This window comes from Pleurodeles waltl, chromosome 7 (genome assembly GCF_031143425.1).
Source record: "Pleurodeles waltl isolate 20211129_DDA chromosome 7, aPleWal1.hap1.20221129, whole genome shotgun sequence".
NCBI lineage: Eukaryota > Metazoa > Chordata > Amphibia > Caudata > Salamandridae > Pleurodeles > Pleurodeles waltl.
Window position 1 is genome coordinate 467,881,310 of NC_090446.1, and position 22,540 is coordinate 467,903,849.

The window sequence follows — 22,540 nt, forward strand, 5'->3', positions numbered from 1 at the left end:
GGCCATTAAAAAAATTGTAAGAACTGAATGAGCATCTTAAGGTAGGCGAGACGTCTCTCTACCAGATCGATTTGCGTCTTAAAGTCAAAATGATTTTTACATCTTGTGTGCACAGAACACTAATAAGCCAAGCACACAGCAGGAAGAGGCAGTCTTGTTATACCTGCTGGATTCGGTCAAAATGTTTCTTATTTGTTAAGATAAATATTATACCATTTAATGTCCTCTGATTTACTTGTTAATGTTGCTGAGATAAACGATTTATTGGAAAGAATGAGGTATTTCCATTCTGTAGAAAACCATGCTCTTATTTGAATTTGATCCCCAAGAAAGTAATTTCTCCCTCATTGGAACCCAAATGCGAAGCTTCCTTACCATATCTGCCTTGGAATGCAGCCTGATTACCATTTCGAGTGGCTTGTAAATTATTGAAATTGAGGCTACATGTTCTGAGGAACCATACAGTGTTAATTTTTCCTTTTCAAATGGGTGCTAATAGGAACTAGTCTTCTTCCCAAAGTGTCTCAGATTTTCATGTGACCCAAATCTTACACTTGCCTGTTATCATCTTTGAATCTGTCATCTCCAGGTGATAGATCATTACACATACTAGATGCCAGAGTTCTCAGATATATTTTGCTTAAACTAAAGATACTATCAAATCTAAGCGAATTATTCATTAAGGTTCGGTTAGGAGTGGCACACCCAATTCTAAGCTTCCCAGTTCTGCACAGGTGTTGTCATGCATAATCTGGTTGGAAAAACAAACTGCCTAGTAAATCCACATCTTCTTCTACAAAAAACAATGTGGCAACTGCAGCTTCTTGTGGTATGTTTCAATTAGCTGATGTTACAAAAGTGGCGACTTGGAGATTCGTACAGAACACTCAACAAAATGTTGTTTGGATTTGAACTCGAGCAGATATCCAAATGGACCAAGCAGTTTTGAGGATTTTTTGTTTATTTTTCCCTACTCGGTATTTTTTCATTGTGCTAGTTTCTTCTGTTTTTGTTTTCGGGATAAGTTTTCCACTTTAGTCAAGAATTTGACTATCTGTGATAATCTGGGAGTGGAGATGGAAATGTTACTTTCTTATATCCCTTGTTGTCTATCTTGGGAAAATCTTCATTGAAGTCATAAACAACATGCCAGTTACAGTTTTAAAAGGGTAAAACGGATAATGCTTAATACGAATTGAGTAAGTTGCCAGGATAATGCATGATGGGAAAATAGAAGCTGCAAATATTCTTTGAGGAGTATTTTACTTTAAAAAATGTCTAATTTATAAACAGTCTTCACCTTTATGCTGTGGCCTCCTGCAAGGCTTATAAGAATGCTCATTTAAAAAAAAAAAAAAAAGCCATTTATTTTTATAAAAAGCGTTTTGAAATCTCACAGGTGGAACTGTTCAACACTTTCACTTAAGTGACTATTCCCACATGGGGGGGGAACTAGGATTACAAGAACTCACGTTTCCTTGCTCTCATGATGAGAGCCCATTATTTGGATATCACTTTTGTCCCTGGGAATCTGCGTTGACTAAAACACTACTCCCAACACAGGCTCTATATAGCTGTTGTGGGCCTCCTGGCCTTGGTTAAAACTCCTCACTTTCCAGTATGCTTGACCTTCACCTCCGTCTTACACTTTATTCAATACCTTAATACAAGAGCCCAAATCCCCAAGGATCTGACAGTCTTATACCTGAACTTTTTTTTGCTTTCTCTGATTGCTTTTATCATTAACAAAGTAGTGCCATGTGCTTATTGGGCTTTTGAAAAGGCTAGAAACCCCTAAGTTTGCAGTTATCGTTTACTCTGCATCTGACGCATACCAGTTATCTACATAGTGACCTTTAACAGGACTTCCATCCCACAAATTTACCCAGTCTGTAATAAGCTGACCCATGTTATAGATTTTGTTTGTTTCAAAAGAGCAAACCGAAACTCTAGCATGTCATTGGCTTAAAACATCCTCGAGGATGTGCCCTGACTTGATACTCTTAAACTTCCCTCCTAAAGATTTATGGGTTGTCCTTTTACGGTATGTCATTTCCCATGGCTTTCTGCTCTACTACCGTATGTCGGGATGTCACTTTTTGGGATTTGATTCTAGAAAAGAGCTTCCTGTCTGCCGTCATGGAAGAAGGCAGTGTGCATATGATAGGGTGAGTAGCACCCAACAGCAACGTGCAATTCCAGACTTTTTTTTCTTTTTTTTTTTTTTTTTAAACATATCAAGAGATTGTTGCTATGTTCACTATGTTCACTTTGACATTTTTTTCAGCCCTCGACCTTTTAGATAAAATGCTGACCTTCAACCCAAACCGGCGGATTACAGTGGAGGAGGCGCTAGCTCATTCATACCTGGAGCAGTACTATGACCCTTCTGATGAGGTATGCACCAGTGGGAGAGATGGAGATCAGGCCCGATGACTGAGACCGAATGAAATCAGTGGAAGGGGAGGGCCACTGGGGAGTTGGGGCAGTGAGAGGGTGGGAGCAGATCAACTGTTAAGAAGCAGTGGACCTTATTAGCGTAGCTCTGGGTCATGTGGAGTTGCTTATCTTTTCGGGGCAGGTAGTGGATTGTACTCCTATTTATTGATGGGGCTTGGCTGATGACAGGGCCACCTGTTAACCAACTCCATCAACATATGGAGCACGATTTTGACATTCATTCATCAGCAGACTTAACATAGGTGTTGAGTCACATTTCCTCGCACTGAACACATCCCCAGCAGTACATGATACAGATCTGCCAATTGTCTAGTTCCAGTCAATGCTATAGCGAGCAGTTTTATCATTCAGAACACCAACACTTGAACCTAACCACTTGCCAAACCCCTCCTCAAAAATACTTAAGAAAATAGGGTGGAGGGTGTGTGTGTGTGTGTGTGTGTGTGTGTGTGTGTGTGTGTGTGTGTGTGTGTGTGTGTGTGTGTGTGTGTGTGTGTGTGTGTGTGTGTGTGTGTGTGTTTGTCTTGATTGTGGTCCTCAAAAATACTTAAGAAAATAGGGTGGAGGGTGTGTGTGTGTGTGTGTGTGTGTGTGTGTGTGTGTGTGTGTGTGTGTGTGTGTGTGTGTGTGTGTGTGTGTGTGTGTGTGTGTGTGTGTGTGTGTGTGTTTGTCTTGATTGTGGTTGCCCAGATATCTCCAATGCATTTGATAATAACCCAGTTTTCATAAACACATGGGCAAAACTTGCTACTCCCACGCCAGCTAGAAATGGGCCACTTGCTTTGCCAACCACCTGACTTCTAGTTGGAAAGATGTCCGGTCTATGTGATTGATTAATAGTTTGAATGGGTGGAGTACACTTATGCAGTATTGGTATCTTTGCTTATATTTGGGATGATAGTGTCCTTGGTCTGGGCGTCCACTTCATTGATTTTTCTACAATTCGTTATCCTGTCTCTAGCCAGTTGCAGAGGAGCCATTTACTTTTGACATGGAGCTCGATGACCTGCCCAAGGAAAAACTGAAGGAGCTTATTTACGAGGAGACCGCACGCTTCCAGCCCGGTTACCAGGTGCCTTGAACCACAAGCCGCACAGCCTGAGCTCCTGCTTGGTGAGTGTGATTTTGTGGCACAAAATATCACAGCAGTGAACAGGAAATTCCTGACATTAATGCTTCTCTTTGGGCATTTCTCCCTTTTTGTGTCCTCCTTGTATTGTATCATAGCTTTTCAGGGTATTAGAATAGCGCTATCCTGTAAACTGCAAAGGATAATATCCCAAACCTGATCACTCCACGGATGCACTTCTTTGTGGACTTAACACATGCTCCCACCTTGTATAAATTTGTCTGTCTCCTCACAGTTTGTTGTTTAATTCTGTCACTATGGAGTGCTTATATTGCATTTTATTAGGGGCTGTGTTACGTTTTCACATCCCAAAAGCACTGTGACTCATCACACATTAAGTTCTTTGTCTCATAAGCGCATTATATACAGAAAGCCTTTTTTTGTTTACATTTGCAGCAAGCATTTTTGATGCCTTATTCAGGACTGCAAATCCATACTAGACCTAGTCTACAAGCGAATCTGGGGCCTTCCCATAGTTGCCTGTCTGAGTCCATGAACAAGCATGGAATGAGAGAGGTGTGTCGAACATGGCTGACCGGTCGAGTAAGATGGGCATGCTGGCATCTAGTGACAGTCTGATGAAATGGACTACAGCTACTTCAGTGCAGTTTCCGTGCTATGAAAAGCTCTAAAGCCTGACTGCTTGGGGTCAAGTCAATGGTGTTCATCCACGTAGGAGCAGAGTTGTTTATTCACAAGAGCCTCTAGAACATTAGAGGCGAGGAGCGAAATGGGCAAGTAGTTGGCAGGCTCATTAGGGTTGGTATTAGATTTCTTTAAAATAGTAGAAACCTGCGCAGACTCCCACCCCAGTGGCATTATTGCTTAATTAAGGGATAAATTTAACAAAGACGTGACGGAAGGTGAAAGTAAGGTTGCCAGTGGCCACCCTGTGCAAAGGGGGGGGGGGGTGTATTGAGGTGGAGGAGAGAAACAGAAGTCAGAAGGTAATCCCATCCCAGTTTGACTTTTATCATTATCTACCACAGATAAAGTAGATGAAGCAGATAGCAATGAAGATGTATTGGGAAAGTTCTGATTAATGTTCTGATTTTCCCCCTCAAAGTGGTCCGCGAATGAGTCGCACAGTTTGTGAAGCTGGAGTGACAGATACAGAGGTGTGAGGCTTAGTAAATTAATTTAGCACCTTAAACAGTTCCTTAGCAGAGTTGCTAGCTTGGTCAATCCTGTTAATAGTGTAGATTCAATGTCCTTCACTAATCTTCTTATGGTAGACCCATAGGGCTGGTTTGTATGCCTGTTTATTTGAGGCAGATTTTGTGACACTCCATCTCCTTTACAGTCTTCTTCAAGTTGTTTTTTTAGTTCTCAGTTTGGCTAAGTACCATGGAGTAGGGTATCTGACAGCATTGAGAGAGCCCTGTTTAAAAAGGACAACTGCATCCAAAGCCTGAGAAAAAGAATCCTGGTATGGGCAGTCCATGAGTAAAAAGAGCCAGAGGCGGCAATAAACTAACATGCCTTTGCAGAAGTCGCCATAAGTAGTCTCCATCTTAAAAACACATAGCTCCATCCAGTCGGAGAGAAAGGAGTCTGTGATCTCAACCTTCAGGGAGTCCAAGAAGGGCATAGCCAATGCACCTCCCAACCTGGATTCTCAGTCCAGTCTAGCCAGCCTATATTCTTCAGGGAATGCCTTAGGGATGCAAGAAAGAGCAAGAGAGTTAAGCCAATTTTCTGTGATAAAACAGATATCAGGATGGAAGGAAAAAAGCAAGTCCCATAATTTAGTCACGTTTAGGAGTAGACCTTGCGTTAGAATAAAGGGCTTTTAACGTAAGGTGTTCGCTGGGAAATTCAGATATGAATCTTTAAGAGGATCTTTAGGCTTGGAGAATTTAATCCTGTAGTGACTGCGTCAAGGTTAAATTGGGTCCCCCTTCTCACTAGATGCCACCAAAAGTGGCTGGTAGCACTAAAGAAGCTGCCATTAATACAAGAGGACGGGCTCTCCAACCAAGGTGGGAATTGAGAAGCACAGAGAGAATTAACATCCTTATGTGATACCTCGAAGTCCTTAACGTTTTTTGGCTTGTTACTGGAGTAACAAATCCTAGGTAAACAACTTGCCTCTCTAGTAGGAGATGCAGTCCTGGCGCCTGGTGGTGATAGGCCATGAATGAGTGTAGACTGGCTGGCCTTTGGGTGGGTCTGTGCCAGGCTCACATTAAGTAGGGAATCGATTCCTGAAGCTGGAAACACTGGACTGCTAACCGACCTCAGGTGGCAACTACTGCAGTCCACCCAAAGGTAACAGATTTAGTGCCTTTTGCTCCATCTACACAAACAGTGTGAAACAAGGCGGACCAGGGAATAAAATAAGGAAGAAGGTAAGTAAGAATCGGCCGCAATAAACGCCCTAGACTTTGCTAAGTGTCTCAGCGTGAAAATAAAAAAAAATGTGCAAATATGCTAAGTACATAAAGATACAGAAAACAGTAAAAAGAAGTTATCGTTAAATTGAAAAGGCAGCTAAAGATACAGTGGTATTGTGAGATCTTAAGGTCTTGCCTGGTCCCCCTTGCACCTAAACCATCTCCCTTTTCTCTGGTATAGGCATAGCTTTTTTTTTTTTTCTTTTTTTTTTTTTTTTCTTTTCTTTTATATAAGCTATGAAGGAAAGGGCACAGGTCTGTGATGATGATTTTTTCATGGTGGCATTTACCACAACGAACACTGGATTCATCCTCCTCCCACCCTTACACCTACAAGAATTATGGGCAAGCCAGAGGAAGACAAGTACTTCTACAACTCACTGCTAGAGCCATAGACTAAAGATTTTGAGGGTAGTATGAATACACTCTTGCAAGAACACAAATAAAGGGTTATTGGTATATCTTCTTGGTCCTACCTTTCTTATGTAGCAGAACCACCATTTCCCATGCAGCTGGACATTCAGAACAAATCAAGTATGTGTTGACCTGCAAAGTTAATCTGTTTACTACTGTGAATCCAGACTAAAACTTTGCCGTCCAAACAGTGCACTCCTTGAATACGAGCACAAACAAAAATTGCCATTACAGTATTCCTTATTAATAATTCTGGGCAATGTATGCCTCCACCCCAACCCCCCCTTTTTTTCTCCCCAGAGAGCCCCTCTACTCACCCTTAACATGCTTTGTTTTCTGACCGCATCTGTATCTACCCTAACCCTCATTTTGATTTGCTGACTCAATAGTCTTTTTGATATCCTGTGACTTGTTTATCTGAAACTGTGTGAAAATAGGCTGCATGGCTGTCTCCCAGGGATGGCAGTGTGCCAGAGTTGTACACCCCATTCGCATGAAGATCTCAATTTTCTTCCTATTTGCCATCTTCTTTTCCAGTGTGCCCTGGGAAATCGAGATGCACCTCTTATTATGCCTCCAAAGGACTGCTTTCTTTGTAGCTTGCTCAGCTCGTGCTTTTCATGCCCTCGAAGGAAACTGAGGTGAATGCCTCATTTGCTGCTTCATCTACAGTTGCTTGGTCATGCCGATTTTGTGCTTTTCTCATAGAGCAAATGTTCCCAGATTGCCTGATTGGATTTTCTCACTTTGATTTGCTTCTTTGCTAACCAAGTTGCTAACTCTGCTCAAACTTGGAAATCAATTAGATATTTTTGAAATGTTAACAGTTCTAGTTGCTAACCTTACGTCTTGGCTCCTTACTTTGTTGGATACCTTTGCAACCAGTGGTGGGGCTGGAAACTACTTTTGTTGCTACTAAAGTAGAGCTTTCTTGTTTTTGCATGTATGTCTCCACTCTTACAAATTCCGTTTTGCTGCTGATTGGAGTGGATTTCTGACATGTCTTGACTGCATACTCTTGGGTCATCCCTCACTCCTCCCACTTCCGTCCTTGTCTTTCTTCAGCTCCGATGTCCAGTACAGCCTCATATCACTCCTCTCACCTTTTTCACCATTGATCAGTAGATCCTCCTTTATGTTTGGGCACCAGCCATCTTGGGCACATCTGCTGTCTGTTTGCTTCTATCAGTACGAGCTACCTTTAAAATCAATTGGCATGCATGGAAAAAAAAAGTGCACTAAGCTCTCGAGATGTTGGGTTTTCATCATCCTGTAAGAGTTTGGAGATTAGCATGTAGACTTGACCACTTGACAGGTGTTGACAGGTGTTGACAGGTGTTGACAGGTGTTGACAAACAGCTGTTTTCCCATATATGTGGAGGTTACCCTACTTGCTCTATGCAAGTGGGGCAAGTAATGCCAGGGAAGGCATAAGTCAAGATGCAAGACCATTTCTCCCATGGTACCTGACATTTTTGTTCCAGCTAGATCCTGTAGTCGCCGTCTAGATAAGGGACATCATCTGTCAAGAGGACAGGGCTCTCAAGTGCCGTAGTCTCTCCTGTTCCAGAGTCCTGGTGACACAGTCAAGCCCAGATCATCATTGGGGTGCAAAGCTCCGAGCAGCTGTTGCACTGAGAGGTCGATCCAGTCTCCTTAGAAGCACAGGGACCTAGATGCCTCATTTCCCTATGCACTAACCTCTCTTGATATCTATCTGGAACACTCAGGAATATGGTACAGTACTATAGACATATTGCTTAAAGGGGGCAAAACACATCCCTGTGGCAGAGACATTAATGCATTATTTAGATCTGATAGAGGCATCTAGTTGCAGAGGAGGCCTCGAACGACACTCCTTTTCCCTCGTCTTGTCAGCCGAAAGACATGGTGAAGTCAAATAATGCTTGTTCTTCTTCAATGAGGACTTAGAGTGGGAGTACAATGGGGGGATGGGACTCCTTGACCATTCTGGGGACCTTCCTCTCGACGGACATCGAGACTGATGCAGAGCTGAGCGCCGGGCTGCAAGGAGCTTTAGGGACCGCTTGCTCAGAGCTTTAGGATTCATGGAACAGTACTCTGAGCACGACTTCAGGTCATGGTCTCGCACCAGACAAAACAGGAACACAAGGTGCGGATGGATCACGGACATCGCCCGTTGGCAGGATCTGTAGGGCTTGAACCCGGTTTTACGTGAAAACATCCTTGACCCACCAGGAGTGTCAATACTCAAAAACCTTTGACAGAAAGTCGAAGAAAATCAGTCAAACACCAGTGAGGTTGCTCTTCTTCGGATCAGCGCTAGGCTTGCGCCTATTTTGGACCCGCAACGTGTGGAGCCGACAGACACCACCTAACGGCGTGCAAGGGTACTCCTCATTCTCAGGATACAGACTCATACCTCGGGGAAATTCTAAGGTAAGGAATCTGCAACCAGATAAGGTGTTACTGAAGGTAAGTAACTTTTCCTTCACCTCCATCTGGGCACGGATATTTCAAGCTTTCATTATACTGAAGTTCATCTTGACGCTCCTTGGGCATGGGTTGGAGCTTGGATACTCGCAAATATTTTCCCCTGGGGGCCAAAAGGTTTGCTCTGTGATGTGACCGAGGGCCGCAGTGATGCCAGCGGGAGGCGGTCAGTATGGTGGGTCGTAGGAAAAACAAAGCATAGACATCTGGTGGCTGATTTACACAATGGGAAACCAGAAAACCTGTCATTAATTACGATTTCCCCACTTGATCCTAGGCAATTTCTATCTTTACTTTCCTTCTGTTTTTTCTTCACTATTACATATGAGGACCTTGAAATATGACTTCAGAAGGCGTGCTGTACAAAAACCTTCTCCTGTGTTTGATAAGATCTAGCGTTTTCATGTGTAATAGGAATCCAGATCACTGAAAGAGTGCACGTAACTACCTTGCCTCTTCAGTTCACTGTTGGCATTGTCAGGGTTGGGGGGGGAAGACAGAATTAATGTTTCTAAGTTTGTGTTTGAAAACTATCACTTTTAAATTAATACTTCTCAGTGCACTGATATCTTGTGTACTAAAGTGAAAAGGTTGTGCACTAAAGTGAAAAGGTTGTGCATGTTAATTAAATTCACTTACTGAATTTATCATATTTGTACACTTTGTCTGCAATATGTCTTTAAAAATGAAGGTGCTCCTAAAGTTAAATGATGCAGGACTCATTAGTTACTTCCTTTATTTAACACAGAATAATCTTTAAATAATTGCTTGACTGTTTTATTTAACATGTTTTTATTGTTAGCATCTATCTAGTAAAAAACAGCTGAGTGCTACTGTTCACCAGGGGGCCGCATGTAAAGGTCAGGAGGGCTGCATGTTGCCCCTTGGCAATACTTTGAGTATCAATGGGTTAGAGGACATGGTCAGAGAGGCAGTCACTGGAGATATAAATAAACAACATGTGCCAGTCAGGGGTCTTTTTACTAAGGCAAGTCTCAGTAAACTGCACCAAATAACTGCTCCATACTATCCAAGAGCATACTACTCATTTGGGTCCTCCTAAACTGCAGCCTTGCAAAACTCTTATCTTATTCAGCAGATGCCACTGCTTCATTCAGATGGATAATTTTTTCACTAGAGAGCCTAAGACTATCTCTTGGTTTCAGAGACTTGTGGATCTGCACTCATCTAAATCGGTGCTGTCCCCAACCTATTCCTCCACATGCTTCCCCTGCTGCTTCACCTATTGAAACATGGGACTAGACAAAATAACCAGCCAGTGCTTGTCTCAGTCTTCCCATTATCTTTCTTTACATGCCTTGTGATGCTGATGTGGAGCTCCTCTGCCACATTTGTCGTCCTTAAGACAACTTTTAGAAAACTTTATAACCAGCATGCTAGGGAATGATGTCCCCTACCAAAGTGTTAGGCTTCATGCTGTTCCATGATTGCAGAAAATAGATGTTGGTCCAAACTGAAGTTTACATCACACATATAAAAATAGGGGAACGGGACTGAATCCCATCTCAGCACTTCTAAGTTCTGGCACAGGGTGCGAGGATGTCACAATGTCAGTTGGTCTCCAGTGTTCCTGGAGCAGGTTTCCCAGCTTATTCCGGTGTGCCCTGACTTTCCCAGTGATGCAGCAACAAATGGAGACCTACAAAGTCCATGCTGCTGATTTATTTGTACTTTTTCTGCTCCCTCAGGGTGCCTATGGGCACCAAGGATCTACTGGGGCTTCTATTTGGGTTGCCACTGCTGGGCCCTGACTACCTTCATAGAATCTGTTCCAGATTCAGTACTGGCTCCAGTACAGACACCTACTCTCGAGCTGGGACCTGGGCTGGGCCACCTCTCAATGGTGCCAAGGCAGCATCAGATTCTGATCCTGATGTCTGATCCTGAACTGACTTCAGACCGATCTTTGGCAATTTAGCAGCACCAAAATCACTAAATCGTAACCAATCGTCATACGGCCAGATTCTGCTCTGGTACCTCTACCATGGTGCTTGTCAGCATAGTATCCATTATTTTTTGGCTCTGACTGAACCAGGTAATCCACCAGAGATTAGAAATGATAGGTATGGGGATGGTGATCTTGCCCCTCCGTATTAAAATGATGATTAAAGTTTTATGTGGGTTTACAGAATGCCAGTGAGCTTGATACTGCCCCTGATGTGGGTTTGAGCTGGCCAATTGGACCACCGACTGAAGAGAGTGCATTTTTTGTGGCTGTGCAGTTGTAGTCCGACAGGCATTAGAGGTGCTTGATTTGCAATTGCCCTCTGTCGAGATCGAGACTAATGTTCACACGTAAATTCACCAGCCCGGGCCTGCCACATGTGAGCTCTTGCTCCTCTTCCATGAAGCTCTCACTGATGCTCTCATGGGCACTTGGTCAAAGCCCTGTTCCTGCCCAACTGTGAGTAGGCAGGTGGCCAGGCGTCATAGGCTGTCTCCTGGTGAGCCTAATTTTTCCATGAGACAAGCCTCTCTCATGGATAGGCCCTTTGATTGCACTCTCCTTTTTGGCAAATAAAAGCATATCTGCCCTGGAGGGTTTTAAGGACAGCAAAACAATGGCACGCAATCTGGGACTGTTGATACCTGCCAAGCACTTCCTGAATCAGCTTAAGAATTTAAGGAGTTACTCCACAGGTCCTGGAGTAAAGACAGCAACAGTCACCTCAGCCACTGCAGTATTCACTTCAGTCCTTTTGAGGACGGGGTCTGATAAGCACCTTGCAGACCATCAGGCTCTCTAGTCCTTCCTGTCTCCCCTCCCCTGTGGCAACATTCTCTAAGCCACTATTTGCACTTAGCAGCTCCCAGTCTGTGGGGTGTAGGATTCAGTCTTTCTCCCTGGATGGTGATGCATTGTGTCTAACAGATGGGTTGTTCAGCATGCTTATGGCCTACCCTTTCTGTTTTCCGGGCCATATCTTCCTCCATTTTACTTGCAGAGGAGCATCTCTCCATTCTGTTAGATGAGGTGGAAGTATTGCTCTCCAAAGGTGCTGATGTGAGTTTCTGGTCTTGAAAAGCGGAAAGGGTTGCTCTCACTAGATCCTTGTGCTGAAAAAAGATGGAATCATCTCACCTGTATTGGAGCCTTGACTTTTGAATGCCTCTTTGAGGAAGGACAAATACAAAATGCTCATGTTAGCCCAAATATTGGCCGCTCTGTATCTAGGGGTAGGTCCTGCAGGATGCGTATTTTCGTATGCGATCCTTTAGTCCCACAGGTGTTACCTATGGTTTGAGGTCAGCTAGGAGCATTTCCAGCTTGCACTGAGCCCTTTTGGCATCATTAGTTCATCTAAGGTAATCACCAAAGTGATGGTTATAGTCGCGGCATACCTTCAGAGGTTGGGGATACCAGGTCTTTCCCTACCTTGATCAGTAGCAGTTGAATGCGGGCTTACCACACAGGTGTAGACGACCACCTGACAGCAGCAAACCTTTTGACATTGGAGTTAATGATCAAGTCAGTCACACCTGACTACTTAACAGAGGTTCATTGGGGCTCTCCAGGACACAGTGCAGTTCAGTGCCTTGCCTCCGCCACTTCATGTCTGGCACATCTGGGCTGTGATTCAGATATTTCAGCCTGGGAAAGGATCTTGGTAAGAGGCTTCTTGGCCTCAAAGCCTCCTGCACCTTCATGGTGGACTGTGCCAGGAGGCACTTGTGGGCTATGCATTGGAATTTTAAGTTCCAGTGTGCCCTGCACCAAGGAAATCTGTTGGGTGCCATCCAGATTTCAGAAAAGACTGCTCTTTATCTGTAGTTGTGGCTGCTTGAATGTAATTGGTCCAGCGGCGTTCCCCTCTCTTATCTCCACTCAGAATTACTGTGATGATGATTGCATTACTACTGGCTTGAGGAGGTCATCGGCGGGAGATAGAGATCAGAGGAGTCTGGTCTCTGGCGGAAGACAAAATAAATCAATTTTTGCTGTCATGCCAAGTGCTTAGGGTTCTGTGATCATGACGGTGAACACAAAGCATCCAAAACATCATCCTTTCTCAACCTACTGCCCTTCTTTATGCCTTATAACTCCACTACAGTGGGAACGGATCTGGTGAGCCACCAAAAAGCGCTCTTATACTTTTTTACTAACCTTTGTCCCTATCAATAAATCTTTTGCTGAAGTGTGCACCACTGGCATTAAAACCTGCTGTTAACTCTACCATTTTTGGATCTTTCTGTCATGTGTACTATGATTTTCAGCTCATTATGCTTCTTTCTTCTCTGAGATGTGTGTGGTAAAGCATCTTTGAGAGAAGTTCCTTTTCTTTCATGATTTTCACATAGACATGGTTGGTGTTCAAGAACCTAAAAATGAGGACCGTTTCTATAAATTAATAAATATGTTCATCTGTGTAAGAAAGATTTTGCTGAGGAAGTGGTACTGCCTACAGAAATAGCGGTCTGTCAGTTCCCACCTGTTCTACTGCAGCTTCACAATTGTAGTCGAACATACAGCAAGAATTCTAAAATTCCATATTTGACCAATTTGAGCCACGCCTGAGCACCATATGAATGGTGTGATAAGTCATAGGCCCAATCTCACCCATCCCACTAGGCCTTCAAATGCTTGATCCGTTTTTTTGTAGGAAAGTGCCTTTCTTGACCTGGTTACCCCCACTTTTTGCCGGGTAGCTGATGTGATTTTGACTGAGAGTGCACTGGGTCCTGGCAACCTGGTCCACAGAGGCAGATCTCTTTCCCAAAACTGTACAATTGTTTCACCAATTGGCAAACCCTTTAGCACCCTCTAGACCCTTGTGAATGGTACCCCTGGTACCTAGGGCCTGAGGTACTAAAGAACATTCCCAAGGGCTGCAGCACAAATTTTGCCACCCTTGGGGACACCTCACCAAGCACAAGCTTCCATTGCAGGCTTTGTGTCTCGGTGCAGACAGAAGTGAAAACACAACATGGCACACAGCCTTTGTGCCATGTCCCCTAACACAGCATGCAGTATATTTAAGTCAACCCTACAACAGGCCTTACAGCCATGAGGCAGGATGCATTTTATTGCACGTGAGGGCATACCTGCAAGAGCAGATATGCCCCTGCTATGACTTTGTTGACACAGTAACTGGGAAGGGAAGCCAGTTTAAATGTGTGTGCTGGACACTAGTCAATACAAGTTCCCCAGTTGCATGATGGCGTCACTGAGGATAGGGATGTTTAGTATCCAACATCTTGTTTTGATAAACCCCCACTGATGCCATTAAGGACTTATCAATACTTTGACCCACCCACCAGCTGCGGGTATGGTTGCTTACTAGTTTGAGCCAGCCTGCCACCAACAGTCAAGAGTCTGAACCCACTACCCCCCACCCCTATGTTGAGCCTTTGCTTTCGGGCGGTCATCTACAAACCATGCTCTGGGAGGGGTGTTACCCTCACCCAACAGGATGACCTGCAAATCTGCATTCCAAGGCAGGAAGCTTCAAAAGGGGGATGCCGACCTGCCCTGCCTCCGGGTCCATTTGGCACTGTGGCAGGTAGGAAATTTAGTATTCAGAGAAGTGTGCCCACCCCTCGGGTCAGTCCCACCCCTAAGGTGAGCTGCATGACATGGACACCACATTTCAGAATTTACCATCTTGGTGTTGGCAGATTTATGAATTCTGGGACAGGACGATGCTCACTTCCCACAGGCAGTGGTCATATTGGGGGTGTAATGACCCTAGGGATAAGTAGCCCATTGGCATCTACTCTGCACTCTCCGAAACTCCACTCAATTCAGTGTTTAGGGGAGGCCTTGGCCCCAGAGAAGAAGATCCTGACAACCTAAGAAGACCAATGTCACCGAAGAGCCAGGGAAGCATAAAGGGAGAGAAGAAGCGGCTGACCTGGTACCAACCCCACTGGCCTGTCTGCATCCTTTGTCGAAATCTGCACCAAAGTCGACTCTTCTTTCAGCTGTGACTCTAGAAATCCAGGAGAACTGTCTGCTTTCGATAAGAACTCAAGACCTCACAGTGGACCTGTTCTTCCTCAGACTCCAAGAAAAATCTCTAAAGCCTACGTAACGGCCAGAACCAGACAACTGAAGCCACCACTACTGCACCCGTTGCCTGTGGCGGAGTTGAAATGGGCCACTGGTGCCAACAATGATCCCCAGCCCTCCAGGATCAGTCTATTGTGGATTCACCCCTCCTGGACTTCTCAACAACGCCTGCAGCCTCTGCACGCAGACCCCCTTTCCCCCAACCGCTCTGTTAAGGAAAACCTGACACCTGAAGACACCCCTGCAACCGTCGCCCCCTGAGCTATGGAGTAGAAGACCAAAGGACCTGTGCCTGAGCATTGTGAGGCTGGAGCCCTGCTGTTGGTTCAGCCTGACTGGCTTCCTGGCCAGAGCCTGCAGCTTCTTTTCAGAGTGACTGACCTCCGTTGAAATGCATTGGGCATCCAGCGCTGTTTTGCACCCTGCTGCCCCAGTGCCGCTGGTGGTGTACTGCTGGTTCTGCCTCGTACCTTGCTCACCACTCACTTTACCTCCTGGAGAATAGTTGTGTAAGTCACTCTACTCTACCTGTTTGCAGAATTTGTTCTTCCTTCCATAGGATAACATTGCAGAACTCAGAAACTGCACAGCTTACTTTTCTTCTTTTTTTTAAATTAGTCATTTGACTTACAACCAGAGACCTCTGCTCAGTCTCCTTCACCCAGGTGCACTTCCCCTGCAAATGCTACGAAGGTCGCTCCCTCTCCCTCCAGATCCTGGAACGTCCTCCCCTTCCCTAAAGAACTTCAGAAAACAGCTCAAGACTTGGCTCTTCGACAGCCAGCACAAGCCAGACGAGGCCTACGGCACCCCTTCCCAGCACCTAGAGAACCCCCCGGGGTGCCCAGCTAGCACTATAGAAGACCCTTTGATTGATTGACATTACCCTTCACCGGTCATAGCATGATAGCATAATTATGGATCCTGACCATATACGTGTAGTCAATATTTCACCAACCATGATCATTGAACAGGTTGCTAACAACAAACACATCCCCTGTTAACTAGTACAGGTTTATCACCACCCTGTGAAAAGTTTCTGGGATCATCGGAAGAGACCTGCTTGCTACTTCTTGTGAGGTCTGCCCTCCCAGGAGTTTCCCATTCATGATGTGATAGTTTTTTGTTTTTCTCTGCATCCCCCACTACCCGTCATCTGTCACTATATCCTGGGACTGTTCCCCTCCATTTGTGTGCTTCCCATGGTTTGTCCTGGAGTACCAAGTGACCCCTTTTCCTGTTTTTGTTCCACCCTCCCCTTGTCTCTTGTTGTCTGCTGGCACATTTTCTCCATCAGAACAGACTACATCCCCAAGTCCTCTTCTAATTTGTCATCCCTGCAAGTATTTTTTATATTGACTTCTTCCGCTGTGGTCCATTCCTTCAAATCCCTGTGGCATAATTTAATAGAGGGTGTCAGTGTCCTCAACCACCCCTTGGCTATCCTTCTCTTCGCCAAAGCCAGTTGTAGAATTTTCGAGTGCATCTTTCGACCTTTAGGCTGTGTGACCATACCCAACAAGCATGTCTGTGGGGACGTCTCATAAGTGATCACCATCACCTCTCCCAGTCTGTCAGTCACCGGCAGCCGTTACAGATGAACCACTGGGCAGTGCCATGCCATTTGTAGGAATGAAGCTCCATCAATACTGCACCTGGAACAGCGTGCCCCTCAACCCAGATACATCTTGCTAAGTTTTGATCGATGTCATGTAGGTGCGATGAAGAAAATTGAAGTGAGTTAACCTAAATTTTTCATTACAGGACACTTAACTAACTTGCACTTAGCATTCCATTATGATTCAGTAAGTTGTGTTGCCAACTCCCCTGCCTCTCAGGACGGTCTAGCCACACCCTATGTGCCTGTATTGTCTTATATAAGTGTGCAACTACGTGTCTTGTCTTACATGCTGTCACCATCAGTTGAAGCATAGTCATTACCCTTGGGGCGTTCAGGAAATCCATCCATATTTTGCGCACTGTATTCCTTTACTTAGCATATTAGAGGAAGTGCCCCACTCTGAACACCTCTGCAAGCATCAGGAATGTTTTGCCAGAGTATAAGTCGCCCAATGTTAATGCATCCCCCGTCCCTCCATCTCACCTTGGACACGCTCTTGTCAGTGCGCTGGAACGGGAGCAGCGTCCATATGTCCATTTCCCTGGCAGACAGCGGTCTTTTGAACACCCTTATCTGATAGAGACTTGTAGTTGCAGATTCCTTTACCCCAGGCATCAGACTGGATCTGGAGATTTTTTTCTTCGAGCAATACCCTTGCGCGTCGGTAGGTGGCGTTGGTCGACTCCGCGGGCGCCGTTGGTGTCAGTCGCTGTAATGACATCAGGAGTAGTACATAGATGCCACCTCAGCGAAGTGATGTCAGTTCATTTCTTTGTGCACCACGCAGTGATCCAGAGAGAGCTACCCTAGTCTTTGACCAAATTCGATCTTTTTATTGAGTTTTTGGTGCGTCGAGGATGTCCCCAAAGACCAGTTTCAAACCGTGCGAGGACTGGCACCACATGATGTCGGTGAGGGATCCGCATCTGGTCTGTTTGTGGTGCTTGAAGCGCAACCACGACCTGAAGTCGTGCTCAGAGTGCCTGCCCATGCACCCGAAGGCTTTGAGGGAGTGATCCCTCAAGCTCATGGCGGCCCAGTGCTCGTCTATGCATAGGTCCCGGTCTCGCTCGAGAGGAATGTCTCGAGACCATTCATGGAGTCACCACCATTTTTCTTCCTCCAAGTCTTCGGGCACTGGTAGGAGGAAGAAGAATTCGAAGGGGGCCCTTCGATTACACCCTGTTGCTCGGCTGATGAACCGCGGGAGGAACGTCGACACTCGAGGCATCCGTCTTAGGAGCCTGCTTCTGGGTCCGCTTCCCCAAATTTCCAGGAGCCAGAGCGACCCCCGCCCAATTAAAGGAGTTCTATGAGGCCATGCGCCTCATTTTTGGGCAGACCGACCCCGATACAGTTCCTTGAGGCCCAAGGAGTCTGGACAAGGGGCCTTCGGGTTCTGCGCCGGGAGCTTTGGCTCCAGCCACCGTGGTCCACTGAGTATCCGCTTGTGGATCTGCACCGACACCGGTTGTACCACTGAGACCTTCCCCGGCGCCGGTTCGATTGTCGACGCTCCCGATGTTGGTAGTGCCCACCATTGACATCTACCTGATCCTTTTCCCTAGACGACTGAGTCGGAGCCGCGTCTGCCAACGCCGCCTCTGTCTTCAATGGGGCCTACTCGCCCCAGGTCGGATTTGGACCCTTTCCTCATGGGTACGAATTTGGGGAAGGGTTGGAGGGGTCCCTGGACACTTATGAATACCAGGATGACTCATCTTTGGACCGGGCACAGGAATTGGGCAAGGCCAGGGGACTGGACACTTCTCCAGACGCTGGCATGCTGTCTCCTACTACAGTGGCTACGGCGGACTGAGAGACTTAAGCTATGGTGGTCAGTAGGGCAGCTCAGGTCCTTGGCCTTGGGCTACCTACTGTAGAGGTCCGGTCCAGTCTCCTGACTGAGGTGCTTCAGCCACGTGCTTCCACATATGAGCCCATTTTGCCATTCAATGAAGCCCTCACCAATGCCCTTTTGGGTACTTGGCCCAAGCCCAACACAGGGGCTCCTGTGAACAGGACTATCGCACACTGCCATCGGCCCGCCCCAAACGACCCTAGATTCCAGTCCCATCACCCCATGCCTGAGAGTCTTGTCATCCAGGCTTCCTCTTCCTCTGGCACATTCCCTTCAGCACCCCCAGATAGGGAATCAAAAAGGCTGGAACTATTTGGAAAGAAGATGTTTTCTTCCTCCAGTCTCGCGATGCGGTCCGTGAACACCGCATGCCTTTTGGGCCGCGATACTCACTCTGGGATACGGTCACACAGGTTCTGCCGCAGATACTGGAGGAGGCCCGTCTTATCGTCTCCCAAGCTGTCAACGATGGGAGAGATGCAGCGAAGTTTACAATACAATGTAAGCTGCACACGACAGACTCTCTGGGTAGATCGGTTGCTATGACGGTGGCCTTGAGACGCCACACCTGGTTGCGTACTTTGCGTACTTCTGTTTTTTCAGGGGCTGTCCAACAGTCCTCATGGACTTGCCCTTTGATGGCTCGCGTCTCTTTGGAGACAAGGCGGACTCAGCCTTTGAGAGATTCAAGGACTCCTGGGCTGCAGCTTGATCCCTTGGCCTTTCTGCTGCCCTTTGCCCCCAAAGGTCCGCCTTTTGTAGCCACGGAAGGGGCTCCCTGTCACGTCCCCCACCCAGGCACCGTGCCTCTCATGCTGTTCAGCCACTGTGTGGACGTGAGATGGGGAACCAGAGGTTTGCTTAGTCCACCTCTGCCCCTGCTGCAGCCTCCAAACCCTCCTAGTCCGTCCCCTCACTCCGATCCAGTTGGCGGCAGGATTCGTCATCACCTGCTCCATTGGGGATCCATCACTACGGACAGGTGGGTTTTGCAGATAGTTCGAAAGGGCTTTTCCTTCCCTTTCGAATCTGCCCCACCAGCCATGCCTCCATCAATCATACAATTCTTGGAGGATCATCTGGCACTTCTCCACCAGGAAGTCCTGGCTCTCTTGGCCAAGGGAACCATAAAGAAGGTCCCTGTGCCAGAAATAGGTCGTGGTTGTTATTTCCACTACCTTCTGGTGCCGAAAAAGGACAAGGGCTTACGTCCTATCATAGATCTTCGGGACCTGAACTACTTCCTCAAGGAGGAGAAATCCAAAATGCGCACCCCTTGCTCGGGTCCTGTCTGCCTTAGACCCAGGAGACTGGATTGTTTAACTTGCAGGACGCTTATTTCCACATTACCATGCTGCCTGCCCACAGACGTTACCTACGATTCGTGGTAGGTCATGAGCGCTATAAGGTTTACTGTGCTCCCCTTCGGCCTTACCAGCGCCCCTCGGGTGTTCACGAAAGTGATGGTGGTGTTTGCAGCTCATCTGCGCAGGTTAGGGGTCTCAGTCTTTCCCTACCTCGATGACTGGCTGTTGAAGGCAGACTCGCCCTTGAAAGTCATCTCTCACCTTCAGACTACGGTGAGCCTCCTGCACACGCTGGGATTTACAATCAATGTGCTGCAGTCACACCCGACTCCCTCTCAGTCGCTCCCTTTAATCGGAGCTGTTCTGGACACATTGCAGTTTCGGGCTTATCCTCCCGAGAAGCGAGTCCAAGATATTCAGGCTATGATTCCAATCTTTCAGCCAGTGTCTTGGGTTTCGGTGAAACTGACTCAGAGGCTGCTGGGCCTCATGGCCTCCTGCATCCTGCTGGTGTCACGTGCCAGGTGGCATATGTGGGCTCTGCAGTGGGACTTGAAGTTCCAGTGGGCATCAGGGGAATCTCTCTGACATGGTCCAGATATCGGAGTAGACGGCGAAAGACCTGCAGTGGTGTCTGTCAAATCCGATTGGATCCACAGCAGATCCCCTCTCCCTTCCCCAGCAGATCTATCCATAGTGACAAATGCGTTGCTTCTGGGTTGGGGCAGCCACATGGGAGAGGCGGAGATCAGAGGCCTCTGGTCTCTGGCAGAGTCTGGGCTCCATATCAATCTTCTGGGGCTCCAGGGGATCAGGCTTGCGTTGAAAGCATTTCTTCCCTCTCTCAAAGGGACAGTAGTACAGGTGTTCACGGACAATACTACCGCTGTGTGGTATTGCAACAAACAAGGCGGAGTAGGGCCCTGAACCCTTTGTCTGGCGGCACTACGCCTCTGGACATGGCTGGAACATCAGGGCATTGCCCTGATGGTTCAACATGTAGCTTGTTCTCAATGCCAGAGCAGACTAATTCAGCCGTCGATGCACAGCCAATCACGAATGGCGTCTCCTCCAGAGGTCGCGCAAGGTCTCTCAGCAGTGGAGAGAGCCTTGGTTAGATCTGTTTGCCTCCGCAGAGAATGCAGCACTCTCTTGGAGACGCTTTACGTCTCGAGTGTAACTCCAGCTTCCTCTCCGCCTATACCACTTCTGCCCAGAGTTCTCAAGAAGATCAGGAATGACTGGGCCCAAGTCATCTTAGTGGCTCCGGACTGTGCACGGGGAGTTTAGTATCCAGGGCTGTTGAGCATGGCCGCTGATCCTCCACTCAGATCTTCTGTCGCAGCAACAGGGGACAGTTCTCCACCGAACCTGTCCAATCTTCACCTTCATGCATGGAGATTGAGTGGGTGGAAGATCAAAAGTAGTCAACTGCTGCCAAAGTCTGCGATGTTATCTTGGTAACCAGACGTCCCTCCACCAAAACGGTATATGCCTGTCGTTGGTATAAATTTGGGGCATGGTATACCAACAAATATGTTGATCCCCTCTCTGCCCCTCTATCTGAGGTTCTTTTGTTCATTCTTTCTTAAGGCCCAGCAGGGCTCTGCTTTGGGCACCCTTAAAGGGTATTTTTCTGTCATTTCGGCCTTTCTTAGGCTGCCTGATCAGCCCTCTATTTAAATCTCCTATTGTCAATAGATTCCTTAAAGGTCTCACCCATTTATTTCCTCCCACTCCATTTATCATGCCTCAGTGGGACCTCGATCTTGTCCTAACTTAATGTGTACTCCCTTTGAGCTGGTGCACAATTGCCCTTTAGGGCTACTCACTTTCAGGACTGTCTTTCTGTTGCCATCACTGCTGTGCACCCTGACAAAGTGGTGTTGCACACTAAGGCTTCCTTCCGTCCCAAGGTTGTTACGCCTTTTCATGTAGGCCAGTCCATCACATTGCCTACTTTATATGCACCCCCCCATCTTTCTCATGAGGAGGGGAGACTCCACCGTCTGAACCCAAAAAGAGCGTTGGAGGTCTTTCTAAATCGTACTAAAGATTTTCGGGTGGCCTATTAACTCTGTCTGGTATGTGGGTGCGAAGAAAGAGAAGGTGCAAAAGCGTACCATCTCTCAATGGGTACTTTGCATCAAGATGTGCTATGCTTTGGCCAAGAAGCAACCCCCTGAGGGCTTGCACACTCATTTCACCAGAGCGACTGCTGCTTCCACTGCGTTAGCATGTGGAGTTCCTGTCCTGGATATCTGCCAGGCAGCTGCGTGGGCATCCCTGCAAACGTTTGCTAAACATTACTGCCTGGCCAGTCCGGTCCGTCCGGACAGCTACTTTAGTCGTTCGGTCCTGCAGGACTTACTAGTATGATCTTGGTTCGCAGCCCACCTCTGAGGATGGCATTGCTTTGGTATCTATTCTGAGGTAAGGAATCTGCAACTAGAAGTCTCTATCAGATGTACAAGTTACTCACCTTTGGTAACGAAATATCTGGTAGAGACATATTCTAGTTGCAGATTCCTTACCGACCCACCCATCCTCCCTGCTTGCAAACTGATTTCTAGGGACAGGGATTCACTCTTCAGGTCCTTAGCTCTAGCGCTCCAATCTCAGTGTTCTTAGCAGCTCTGCGCTTTGGCGTGTAAAGTAGTTAAAAGAAACTGACGTCACTACGCTGAGGCAGTGTTGGAGGTTGGCTCTGTATGTACTATTTCAAAGTAAGGAATAGTGTGCACAGTCCAAGGGTTCCCCTTAGAGGTAAGATAGTGGCAAAATTAGATAATTCTAATGCTCTATTTTGTGGTAGCTTGGTCGAGCAGTAGGCTTATCAGAGGGTA

The 22,540-nt window shown here is 46.7% G+C and overlaps 1 protein-coding gene across 1 annotated transcript in view; it reads left to right on the plus strand.

The window, feature by feature from the left end:
* The window catches only part of MAPK3 (mitogen-activated protein kinase 3), a 240,910-nt gene that overhangs the window by 131,168 nt on the left and 87,202 nt on the right, over positions 1 to 22,540 (plus strand). Inside the window, exons 7-8 of the mRNA XM_069244059.1 lie at positions 2,288 to 2,397; positions 3,422 to 3,573. Coding sequence (XP_069100160.1) covers positions 2,288 to 2,397; positions 3,422 to 3,541 — 230 coding nt within the window. The 3' untranslated portion in view covers positions 3,542 to 3,573. The remainder of the gene's footprint in view (positions 1 to 2,287; positions 2,398 to 3,421; positions 3,574 to 22,540) is intronic.